Source organism: Hemiscyllium ocellatum, chromosome 22, assembly GCF_020745735.1.
Source record: "Hemiscyllium ocellatum isolate sHemOce1 chromosome 22, sHemOce1.pat.X.cur, whole genome shotgun sequence".
Taxonomy (NCBI): domain Eukaryota; kingdom Metazoa; phylum Chordata; class Chondrichthyes; order Orectolobiformes; family Hemiscylliidae; genus Hemiscyllium; species Hemiscyllium ocellatum.
In genome coordinates, this window is record NC_083422.1 from 35,303,960 (window position 1) to 35,317,262 (window position 13,303).

A 13,303-nucleotide genomic window follows, 5' to 3' on the forward strand; every position below is an offset into this window, starting at 1 on the left:
GATTCACACTTATTATTGATTGATCATTCTTGTATGAGTTTGCAGTGTTCGGTTCCAAAGTTTAAGTTGATGAGAGCCCTAATCTTACGAAAAGATGGAGCATACTCTTCAGAAGAGGTGATAAACTTAATTGGCTATCCTACTGGTTTATCATTGAACCGAGAAGGATCAAGAACCAAGCTCCATTTTCTGTAATCAAGAAACAGCAAAAATGTACAACTCAGTACCACAAAAGGCTCAGGAGAAAATTGGTGGAAATTGAGATGTGCAGCTGGTTAGTCCAGGTAGCAACTGACCAGTAATTAAGGAAAACACAAATCAGCATTGTGTCTTGACATTCGTGGGAGGTATGCTTTTTTTTTTCTGTTATTTATTACCGAATTGTAGAAAAAGTTAAGCTCTGCAAGAACTATCTTGCTCGGGCTAGTAATAGGCAAAATAGTACAAGCTTCTTGATTTTTGCATTGACCTTGTATTAATGGAGGGCTCATCAATTTTATCTGCCAGAAGTTGGAAAACGCAAATGATCTTATGCAAAGAATGCAGCATCCAATTTGGATCACAAGGGTGTCCTAGTGTTGACACAAGCTAAATCTATTCACGTTTTGGACAAATTCCTGAGAGTAATAGTGAGCAACACCATTGAATATCTCATACAGACCCCAAATTCATACTGCAAAGCTCCCAGTGATTTAACAATAGTATCATAATTGATGTATAATGTTGTTTGATTTTGCTGCATTTGAAAGAGTAAAAGTGATCAGTTCAGTGTTTTCTTTTTAAAAAAATGTTATGATAAAGCCAAAGAAGGAATTATTAATCCTGAGAATGCATTTTGTATGTATAATTTAAGTCCAGTTCAACAACCAAAGAAATAATGAAAAGTTTCTCTCTTCAACATTTTTAGATTAGATTAGATTACTTACAGTGTGGAAACAGGCCCTTCGGCCCAACAAGTCCACACCGATCCGCCGAAACGCAACCCACCCATACCCTTACATTTACCCCTTACCTAACACTACGGGCAATTTAGCATGGCCAATTCACCTGACCCGCACATCTTTGGACTGTGGGAGGAAACCGGAGCACCCGGAGGAAACCCACGCAGACACGGGGAGAACGTGCAAACTCCGCACAGTCAGTCGCCTGAGTCGGGAATTGAACCCGGGTCTCAGGTGCTGTGAGGCAGCAGTGCTAACCACTGTGCCACCGTGCCGCCCACTAATTTTGATTGAAAAGTCTTTTTTTCTATAAAAGTCTCTAAATAAATCAAAGTCATTTTGTTTGAATGTGGCACATAAATTAGACTGATACTTTGTTGGCTCATTTTTTGTTGGTGGTGGAACGAAATTTTTGTGGTGGTGATGGATTTCCGCTGGTTTAGAACATTTGCATTGCTAACAGTTTGTACTCTACAGTAAATAAGTAATCATTGGATATAATTGACGTACCCTTTTTGAGGCCTATTAATGACTATGGATAATTTCAGCTTAATTTTTACTTTTATTTTGACATTGATATTGTAGCCTACTGATTCAGTATAGAATAGATTTTTTGGATGGCAGCTATTTTTGCTCATTGTAACAATTAGGTCAATATCATCACCCTTTTTGATTAGTAACTTGCCAGTTATAAAGTTCCATATGTCAGATGAACCTTTTAAGTGAAGCAGACTCTACAGTGCAATGTTCAGTTGTTTTGTGCTCAACTATATGAGCCTGTTTTCTGTTGGTGCTCACTATTTTTCACAGAATCACTGAATTGTTCAAGTACAGCAGGAAGCCATTTGGTCTGCATATCCCAACAATGCTGAGCATTTTAAAATGGTTCTAATTGTCCTTTCTTTCTCCTGTTATCTTCAACAGCATTTCTATTTAAAATCATTGTGTACTCTTAAATGCCCCAATTGAACCCGAGTCCACAACAACTCCATAGTGCATTCTGCACCCTATCTATGCAGCTTGTGTTAAAAACAAGTTTTTCACATCTGTATTTCCTACTTTTGTAAAACTGCATTCCTGTTCCATTTACACGTGGGAACAGTTTTTCCTCCCTATCCAGTTTGTCTAAACCCCTCATGATTTTGAAAACTTATTTCAAATCTCCCCTCAACCTTCTCCATTTTTTCCTCGTAACTGTTGTCTCATCTTTAGGACCATTTTTGTAAACTCCTCTGCACTTTCAGCCATGCATTCACATGTTAAAATATGGCACCCTGATATTCCAGGTCCTTCCAGGGTATTCTAGCCAAGGTTGACTGGTCAGACGCATTATAACCTCCTCACATTTGTAATCTCTACCCCTATTGATGAAACCTAGAATACTCTTTTCCACTTCACCTGCTGTCTTTACCTGTCCTGCCACTCCTTCACACTGGAATAATTTCTTTGATTTGACGCTGGCTTCACTTATCTTTTGTACCAAAGTGCATCACTTCTCATTTTTCCACACTGCCTCCATCTGCACCTATCTGCCCACTCCACTAAACTATTAATGTCCTTTTGAGTTTGACATTGTTCTTTGTGCAGTTCATAATTCTCCCAAGTCTGATGTCGCCTGAAAACTCTGATATTCTGCCCTGCATGTCAATAATCAGGAAAAGCAAGGATCCTAATGCCTACTCCTCAGGAACTACACCACAAACCTTCCAATCTGGAAAAAATCCATTAACCAATACTTTTTATTACCTATCCCTCAACCAAATTTGTATTCCTTTTTTTAAATCTATAACTTTCTTCACCAGTCTGTTGTGTGACACTGAATTGAATGCCTTTTGGGAATGAAGCCTGGATGTGGACTCAAAATGTAAAGAAACTGTAAGAAGAGTTGAAATTTGGAGCTAGAAGCATGGAGTGGATGTTTTAACGTATGATATAAAAATCTTGAAAATACAGGTTCTACACACATACACAAACTTGCATAATCTCTGCATAAATATGAAATATGTACAAGACAACACACTGAAATACCACCAGAATGTTTGACTTGGTTATCATCTAATCAGTCTACTTTTGTTCTCTTGTATTCAGGTTTAGAACTACAATGTCCCAGTCAATTTGACTGAATAAATAGAACCTTTCTGCGTCCTTGCATTGTAAAGGCACGATTTTCTTTTGTAATTATTTTCTAATATCATCAACTCTGTGCAGAAAAGAAATTCATTTGATTATGCTGATTCATGTTATTTCAACAAAACATTTCTTAATATGAAGTGAAATTTTGATCGTCCAACCGAGTAACTGGGGACTCTGGTAGAAAATTAAAATTGTTTAATAATGAGGATGAAATTACAATTGAGAATTATTTTTTAACTAATTAGTGTTGGACAATGTCTTTTTCGCCATTTGCTTCATACAATTCACCCTGACACTTCATTTTTGATACTCATCCATTATTGTAGCATACAACTGAAACTGCTATTGCTATAAAACCTCAGCTGGATAAAACAGAAGGTTTTTCAGAACTAAACTTTTTTTTACTCTAATTGATGCAGTGCCAATTTCCAAAGCCTTCAGTGGCTGAAGTGTTAAACAAAACGTACTGTTTATATTAAAAGGGTTAAAAATAAGACTCTTTCATGAACTGTTGTTATACACAACATTGAGTGAGAATTAAAATTTCTGATTCTTCCATAAATCATGGCAGGAACTCTTTTCTTTAGTTTGAGAAATTTAGATTGCCCATTATTGTAATTTTGCAGTGTCATGTCACAGATGATGTATCGTGTCACACATTTTGAGAACTTTTTCAGTTTATAGGTTTGGTACACTGAAAAATAGATGTTGATTCTTCAGAAAACACAAGTGTAAGGAAGTGCCACAGTCATTTAAAGAAATGTACTGCTGCTTCCCTCAATTGAAACCAACGTTTGTTTGTGAAAGGTTAGGGAGTTGATGGAAATGTGGATATTCAAGACCATTGTTTAAGCAGATGCTGTTGAAAAGATGTGTTTTCAGACAAGTGGAGGATTATTTTTGTTTGAGTAAGTGAAGCCGTTTCTCACCCTGTACCCTTTTCTTTAAAAAAAAACCTGATTCTGGACTCAAGTCATATCCTTAGATGATGGAATAATTGGGCAGAAATCTGTAAGGTTTCAGTACTGGTGCAAGCCTAAGTATGTACTAATAAAAGTTGGATTTAAGGCGACAATATTATTCTCTTGATTCTGTGTCCACTTGCATGTAGTGATGTCTGCATAGTACATCAATCTTGCTGTTTCTGTCTAAAATTAGTCCAGTATTGCAGTTTTTAAATATAATTTCTCCTGTTTACTGTATAAGCAAGTCAATTGACTTGACCACTAGTATCAGTGATGCATACCAAATATTAGATTAGATTAGATTAGATTACTTGCAGTATGGAAACAGGCCCTTCGGTCCACACCGACCCGCTGAAGCGCAACCCACCAAGACCCATTCCCTTACACTTACCCCTTCACCTAATACTACGGGCAATTTAGCATGGCCAATTCACCTAGCCTGCACATCTTTGGATAGTGGGAAGAAACCGGAGCACCTGGAGGAAACCCACGCAGACACGGGGAGACTGTGCCAACTCCACACAGTCAGTCACCTGAGGTGGGAACTGAACCCGGGTCTCTGGCGCTGTGAGGCAGCAGTGCTAACCACTGTGCCACCGTATTGCAACATGGTGCATTTTCTCAATTTTTTTTAAACTCCTAATACTATAAGATATAGGAAGAGCATTAGATAATTTGGCCCATTCGAGTTTGCTTCATTATTCAATTATTGCTGATATGTTTCTCAAGTTCACTGTCTTGCCTTTCCACTGTAAACCATAATCCCCTTACTTATCAAAAAACTAGCTATCTCAGTCTTAAATACACTCAATGACTTGGCCTTTGTAGCCTTCTACAGCAATGAGTTCCACGGATTCACATCCTCTCGCCAAAGAAGTTTGTCCTTATCTCAGTTCCAAAAGGTCATCCTTTCAGTCTGAGGCTGTGCTGTGTGGTCATAGTCTCTCCTGCTGGTGGAAATATCTCACGTCGATGCTATCCAGGCCTCTCAGTATTCAGTATATTTCAATGAGAACCCCCCTCATCCTTTTAAACTTTGAGTACTTATCCACAGTCCTCAGCCATTCGTCATATGCTAAGTTCTTCATTCCTGCATCATTCTTATAAACTGCCTCTGGATCCCCTCCAACACCAGTATATCCATCCTTAGATACAGAGCCCAAAATGTCTCCTTAGTGTGGCCACTATTCTCATCTGTGCCCTCTGATGCTCTTGAAGTTCTGTTATGCTATTGGTATCTTCCACTGTGAAGACAAATGCAAAATACCTATTGAGTTTCTCTACCATTTCTTTGTTCCTCGTGATTGCTTCTCCAGCCTCATTTTCCACCATTCTAATGTCCAAAGTTGCCTCACTCTTAACTATCATGTATCTAAAAAAAAGATCCTTGCCATCTTCTTTTAAACTATTAGCTAGATCATTCTCATATTTCATCTTCACCCCCCTTATTGTGTTTTTAGTTGTTCTATGTTGGTTTTTAATGGCTTCCCAATCCATTGGCTTTCCACTAATCTTCACCACATTTGTATGCTTTTGCTTTTGCGCTATCCCTGACTTCCCTTGTCAGTCATGGTTGCCCGGTCTCCTTTGCTTTGTTATTTCTTCCTCCCCTTAGTATGTTTCTTTCTTCTTGGGTTGAATTTCTGCTGTGTCCCCAGCGATTATCCCCAGAAACCTCTGCAGTTGGCGCTGCACCATCTCGCCTGGCAGGCTCCCCTTCCAATCAACTCTGACCAGCTCCTGCCTTATGTTTTTGTAGTTTCCTTTTCTCAACTGTAATACTGTTACATCTGAATACAGCTTCTCCCTTTCAAACTGCAGGATGAATTCTCTCGTGCTATGGTCACTTCCCCCTAGCTGTTCCTTCACCTTAAGCTCCCTAATCAAGTCTTGAATTGCCTGTTGTCTAACAGGCTGTACCACAAGCTGCTCCAAATAAAATCATCTTGGAGACATTTCACAAATTCCTTTTCTTGAGATCTGCTACCAACATAATCTTCCCAGTCCGCCTGCACATTGAAGTTCCGTGTGATTGTTCTCATAGTGTCTTTCTTAGTTGCCTTCTCTATCTCGTGATTCATTTTCTTTCCCACATCCTGACTACTACTAGGGGGCCTGTACATAACTTGCACACTTTTTTCCTTGCTGTTCCTCAACTCTATCCATAAAGGTTCTGTGTCTTCCAACTCTATATCAATTCTTGCTATTGATTTAATTTCATTTCTTACTAACCAGGCACTCTGCCCATCTGCCGATCGTTCAATAGGACGTGAATCATTAGATATTCATTTCCCAGCTCTGATCTCCTTGCAGCCACATCTCTGTAATAACCACAATGTCGTACTTGCTAATGTGAATCTGTGACTAGCTCATTTATCTTGTTTCATATGCTGCAGACATTTTAGTACCCATTTTACCCTTCTCTGCTGTGCCTGAAGTTTGATTCCTGCCTCTTTCCACATTCTCTCTGTCCTATTACTTGTTCTAGAAACATCAATAATCTCTGAGTCCTTCCCCTTTTGAACTTTTTCCGTAATTTTTCATGCAACTGAACCCTCTCCCCCACTATTTAATTTAAAGCCCTATCTGTGCAATTCACCTGGTTTCTGGTCCCAATATGATTCAGGTGGAGCCCCTCCCATAAGAGCACCACCCTCCTTTCCCAGTACTGGTGCCAATGTCACATGAATTCAGACTAGTTTCTCCCACATCATTGTTTGTGCCATCCATTTACCTCGTTAATTTTGTAGTCCCTGTGTCAATTTGCTATTGACTAAAGTATTAATCTAGAGGTTATTACCTTTTTTTTGGCTCTGCTTTTCAATTTAGCAACTGAGAGAAAGTGAAGACTGCAAATGCTGTAGATCAGGATTGAAAACTGTGGCAATGGAAAAGCACAACAGGAGAGTTGTTGTTTTGGGATTAAGCCCTCCATCAGGAATTTAAATTTAGCCCCTAGCTGCTCACATTCCCTCAGAACCTTTTTCCTCTTTCTGCCAATATTTGGTACCTACATGGACATGACAACTAGGTCTCTCCCCTCCCATTCCAAATTCCTTTGCAACCCAGATGAGGTATCCTGAACCCAGGCACTAGGCACTCTTTCCTGGCCACAGAAAACAATATCTCTTCCCCTGATTGTATGATCCCGGAGTACATTTGTTTCCTCGCCCCTTTGGAATGGCTTTCTGGGCCGTGGTGCTGTGGTAAGTTTGCTCATTCTCCATTCAACCCTGCTGTCATTCACACAGAGGTCAAGAATCTCAAACTTGTTAGACAAGGTCAAAGGCTGAGGCTCCTACAATTTGACTTCCTGCATCCCTATAGGTAATATACACACTATGGGTACACGCTAACACAACAAAATCACAAATGTGGCAATCCTCACAAAGGAAGAACTTTGGAGGGTTTTAAAACTAATCAGACAGTGCTTTGGTTGAACAGGCTTGCTCACACTTTCTGCATGGTAAGATAGCTGAAGCCAGATGACCAACAAAGGCTCCATTTCATATAAGGAGAAAGTGAGGACTGCAGATGCTGGAAATCAGAGTCAAAAAGTGTGGTGCTAGAAAAGCACAGTGGTCAGGCAGCATCCAAGAAGCAGGGGAGGTGACACTTCGAGCATAAGACATTGAATGAGGGGGGTGGCCTAATGGGGCTGAAAGATAAATGGGAGAGGGGTGGGGCTGGGGGCAAAGTAGCTGGGAATGCAATAGTTAGATGGCAGTGGATGATGATGGTGATAGCTCAGAAAGGAGGCTGAAGCGGATCATTGAGATGGAGATGGGAGGGATGAAGAAACTGGTGAATTCGACATTGACCCCGTGTGGTTGGAGAGTCCCAAGGCGAAGGATGACCACATGAGGTCAATGTCAATTTCACCAGTTTCCCCATTTCCCTCCCACACCTTATCCTAGATCCAACCTTCCAACTCAACACCACCCTCTTGAACTGTCCTACCTGTACATCTTCCTTCCCAACGATCTACTCCACCCTTCTTTCTGAGCTATCACCATATCTCCCCACCACCATCTACCTATCGCATTCCCAGCTACCTTTCTCCCCCTCCCTCCACCAGTAGCACCCCTTTCCTAGTTATCTCTCAACCCCCTTGGGCCACCCCCTCATTCCTAATGATGAGCTTATGTTTGAAACATTGTCTCTGCTGCTTCTCAGATGTTGCCTGAGCACCACATTTTTCGATTACATTTCATACATACTGCTAAGTATGACTTGAAGACCTGAGATGTTGACTTTCACACTTTGGAGTTACTAGCTGTCAGAAGGAGGAAGTAGTGATATCTTCTCTGGCCTGCATACATTACTATAATGACCAGTAGCTTGGCAACAGGCAGTAGTGCTGAAAGCAAGAGGTTGCAATATTACTCTGCTTCATGTGCTGTGCTCGAGGCAGAATCTGCCTTGAATGACTTTTGTAGCCACCACCAAATGTTCATCAAATAAAGACACCCAACCGAAATGAATGTTTCCTCAGTGTCTTTTATCTCTCACAGATGAAAGGATGCCAATGTAACACATCGATATAGGCCCAAGAGTAAAGTTAAAAATATCAATAATATAGCATTTAACTTTTATAAAATCTACTGACTCCTTTAATCAGTTTTATGGTTATAATGTCTCACTGTTCTTTTAAAAAAAGAAATCCTTTCTGGTTCTATGCCTCATTGCTTGTCAAAACAGGTTGTGTTCTACTTAGCTTATTAGTTTTTAATGAGGAATATTATTTCTTTAAAAAAACCTTAAGCAAATATTTGTTTAAAAATGTGGTTGAAGACATGATCTTACTGTGTTAATTGTCTTGCAATGGAACATCACATCTTCTTCACAAATTAGTTATTCTGTTATTTTGCTCTTGTAAAACTAGTGTATGAAATTTTGTTTTTGAGGGATGGCCATGGGGATGGGGCTGTAGTACTTTGGTGAGAAGGAAGTGGAATCCTGTGTAATTGAGCCATTAATGTGAATTGTTAATAACCAGTGTAAAATATAAACTCAGATTTTTAACATAATATTCATCATAATACACAGCTGTGCTTCTTTTAACAATGTGTTTGATTTTGCCATAAACTATAAAAATGGGAATTAAATTATGGCTATTAGAGTTGAATAGAATTGTTAGAAGTAACAATAGTTCAATGATCGTAACTAAATGCAACTTCATTCTTTAAGAACTAACATTTCCTTTTCTTCTTTTGTTCCCTATTCTACTGATGGTGATTTAATAAATGCAGTATACAAGATTCCTTTGTGATTCTCCACTTCAGGTAAGTCCAACATTGCATTCACCGGTATGTTTTTATATTCTTTGCTGGAATATGAGATACAAGACCAAAGCCAAACACCTAAAATCATATGTTTTGAACAATCAAATCTAATGTTAATATACTGGTTCAAGGTGTAAAGATGTTTTATTATTGACCTCTTAAATTGTGAGTTGCTGATCATGTAGCAGGATTGGCATGTGGATCAAAACCTTAAGGTAAACAAACTAGCCTGGAAGGTTATTTCAATGTTATTGCAATACTGTATAATACAAAGCTGAGTCAATATCTGTTCTTTGAGAATTTTAGTGCTGATTCTGTGTGAGATCGTGCCCCTTGATATAGCTTTTAATCTTGACATGTATGGCTGCATTTTTGGCATCATCTAGTTATTTGTCCTCTCTCAACATGATCCATTTCTCCTTGAGGTGACAACCATATAAAAGATGTCAGCTTGATGATACTGCTGAAGTAGATAATGTTCCGCATCAATATGAGAACATATCTTTACTCCTGGTGAACACTATTAGCATCAGATTAAAAAGATAACCAGTGATTTGTCAGAGTTTGAAAACTCTAATACCTCTGACTTATCCTATGTCGTCTTTCCTTTTTTATTTCTCTATCTCTTTCTCAATCTATTTTTCATTAACTCTCTCTCAGCCTCTTTTACTTTCTTTCATCCTAGCTTTCCTAATTAAGATGTGGAGGTGCCGGTGTTGGAGTTGGATGGACAAAATAAAAGGAGCAGCGCTGTAAAAGCTTGTGGTCTCAGATAAACCTATAGGATTATAACCTGGTGTGTGCTTTTTGGCTTTTTACTAATTAAGAACTAAGAACAGTACAGTACAGGAACAGGCCCTTTGACCCACCAAGATTGCGCTGGCACATGGTGCCTTTCTAAACTAAAAGCCTTTTGCCTCTATGAGGTCTGTATCTGCCTATTCTATATCTCTATCTGTTCCTGTTGTATCTGCTTCAGCCACTACTCTGATGGCACATTTCAGGCACTCACCACCCTTTGTGTTTTAAAAAAAAACTTATGTCTCACATCACCTTTAAACTTACCTTAAGCCAATGTTCCCTAGTAATTGACATTTCCACTCTAAAAAAAGACTCTGACCATACATTCTATCCATACCCCACACAATTTTGTAAACTTCTATCAGTTCACCCCTCAGCCTTTGACTTTCAAGTGAAAACACAACAAGTTTGTCCAATCTCTCCTCATACTGACGCTTTCCAAACCAGGCAACATCCTGGTAAACCATTTTTGTACTCGCTGTATAAGCATAGCGACCAGAACTATACACAATATTCCAAACATGGCCCAACTGAATTCTATACAGCTGGTACTCTGGTTTGGTTTTATGCCTTGATTAGTCTGTTTGAATATCAAGCTTTGTCCCAATGAAGAAATCCAATGGGAATGTTTTGATATTTGTTAACATTCAAGCTTAAATCATTTATATTTCCTTTAACTGTGCAAATCATAACAAAAATGCACTCAGAATTTAAATTGTCTTGTATGTTTTGAGTTTTATTAGTTTTGACTATGCCTTGTAATAGCTTCCCCCAATGTGCCTTCCTTTTGTGGAGGTGCATGACTTTCAGGATGGTTCTATTAATGATTCTGCATGAACTTGATTATGACAGTTATGTTTCAAATTTGAAAAAAAAATTCTATTAAACAATTATATTAGATGGGTTGCTTGTACAGCAGACACCTCAACTCCTTCGATAAATATCACCAGTGATATCTTTTCAAAATCCTGCAAATCCAAGCAAATTTACTGCTTCATTATCAGTCTTCTCTCAGGCCAGCACCCCTAGTGTTGAGGCACTGGTTACACTCAGCCAGCTGTCTTGAGTGGATCACATTGTTTGCATCCCTGACTAAAGACATCCACATCAAACTCTCCGCATTAGACTTTGTCTTGACAAGCTGTCAGCAGCAAAGGAAACACTTCACTACTCCTTGAAAGTGTTCCTGATAAATTTCAATATTCCCACTAACCTGTGAGAATCTCTAGCTCAAGACTACCCAAACTAGAGAAGATGAAGCTGCAAAGGTGCCAATCACTTTGAGCATCTTTCTTAGGCCCAGATGTTTATCAGGCACAAACAGTGGAAGGAATGTATGAAAGCCTGAGCCTCCTACATCACCTACTTCAAATGCCATCTGATCCACTGGAGCAGAGTGCGCAAATGCAGTCGTGAATGATTGAGCCACATTAGAATGCACAACGCCAGCATGGAAGAAAATCATCTTCAATCCTTAGGGACTGCCCAAGAAAGAAATGCTGTAATGACCACAATATGGTAAAACTTCAATGTTCTTATTAACTGTAAAACATAGAACAGTACAGCACAGTGAAAGCTCTTTCAGCCCACCATGTCCTGTGCCAACCATGATGTCATTCTAAACTAATCCCATCAGCCTGCACCTGCTCCATACCTCTCCATTCTCTGCCTGTTTGTGTGTCTAAGTGCCTCAGACTTTGCCATTTGTATCTGCTTGTATCAGTTTCTTTGGCAGTGTATTCCAGGCACCTACCAATCTGTGTATTTAAAAAACAACTTTCCTTGCACATTTCCTTTAAACTTTCCCCCTCTCACTTTATACCTATGCCCCTTAACATTTGACATTTCTGCCCTGGAAAGGGACTTAGACTATCCGACCTTTCCATACCTCTCATAATTTCAAATACTTCTCAAGTCGCCCCCTCAGTCTCTGATGCGCTAGAGAAAACCATCTAAGTTTGTCCACTTCACTCCAAGCAACATCCTGATAAACCTCTTCTGCACTCTCTCCAAAGCCTCCACATACTTCCTATAGTGTGGTGAGCAGAAATGTGCACAGTACTTCAAATATGACCTGACCAAAGGCTTGACTTTGCATGACTGGCCAACTTTTATACTCAGATTGGTCACTGACCTCCAGTAAGATACACCCCTCCACATTATTCTCTATGGCCAAGCCAATTTTGTATTCAACTTGCCATCACTATGGATTCCATACAATTTGGTCTTCTGGACCAATTTCCCATGAAGGACCTTGTCAAATGCTTTAGTAAAGTCCATGTTGGCAACGCCCATTGCTCTATCCTCCTCAGCAATCGTTGTCATTTTGTCAAAAAAAACTCATTTTTGAAACAAGTTCTCCCTTGCATAATGAGTCCATTTTTCTCCAAATGCAATTAAATCCTGTCCCTAAGAACCTTCTCCAATAATTTCCCTGCCACTGACATAAGACTGACCTATCTATAATTTCCTGGATTATCTCTGTTGTGCTTCTTGAACAAAGAAACATTAGCTATTCTTCAGTCCTTGGGACTTTGTGGACAAAGAAGATGCAAGATCTCTGCCAAAGCCTCAGCAATCTCTTCCCTTATCTCCTGTGCTAGAAGCCATCAGGTCCTGGGGACTTAGCTACTTTAGTGTTTTTCAAGACACCCAACTCCACCTCCTCCTCAATATCAACTCGTTAAGCGTATCAACAAACCACCCTCTAAACTTAACACCATTCATGTCTTTGTTCTTGCAGAATACCAATGTGACGTACTTATTAAGGACTTCTTCTGGTCCACTTCTTGTAGACACACACTCACACTCACACACACTCCTTTGACCTTGAGTGGACCTACCCTGCCCTAGGTACCCTTTGCTCCTAATATGTATGTAAAATTCCTTGGGATTCTTCTTATTCCTACTTTACGGCTCCTTCTAGCCTTCCTTTTTTTTAAACTTTCTTTCCTACTTCCTTTATAACTCCAAGGACCTTGTTTGATTTCTATTTTCTAACTCTTACATATGCATCCTTTCTCTTTATAACTAAACTTAGAACATCTGTCATCATCCAGAATTCCTGAATTTTACCATCCTTCTCTTTCATCCTCACAGGAACATGCTGGTCTTGAACTCATCAACTGGCTTTTAAAAGACTCCTACATGTCAGATGTGGATTTACCTTTAAACAGCT

The 13,303-nt window shown here is 39.4% G+C and overlaps 1 protein-coding gene across 6 annotated transcripts in view; it reads left to right on the plus strand.

Moving 5' to 3' along the window:
* Window positions 1-13,303, plus strand: part of LOC132826279 (arginyl-tRNA--protein transferase 1) — a 209,734-nt gene that overhangs the window by 73,211 nt on the left and 123,220 nt on the right. For all 6 annotated transcript variants that reach the window (XM_060842053.1, XM_060842057.1, XM_060842056.1 and 3 more), the window contains one exon: window positions 9,292-9,324. In XM_060842053.1, coding sequence (XP_060698036.1) covers window positions 9,292-9,324 — 33 coding nt within the window. The remainder of the gene's footprint in view (window positions 1-9,291; window positions 9,325-13,303) is intronic.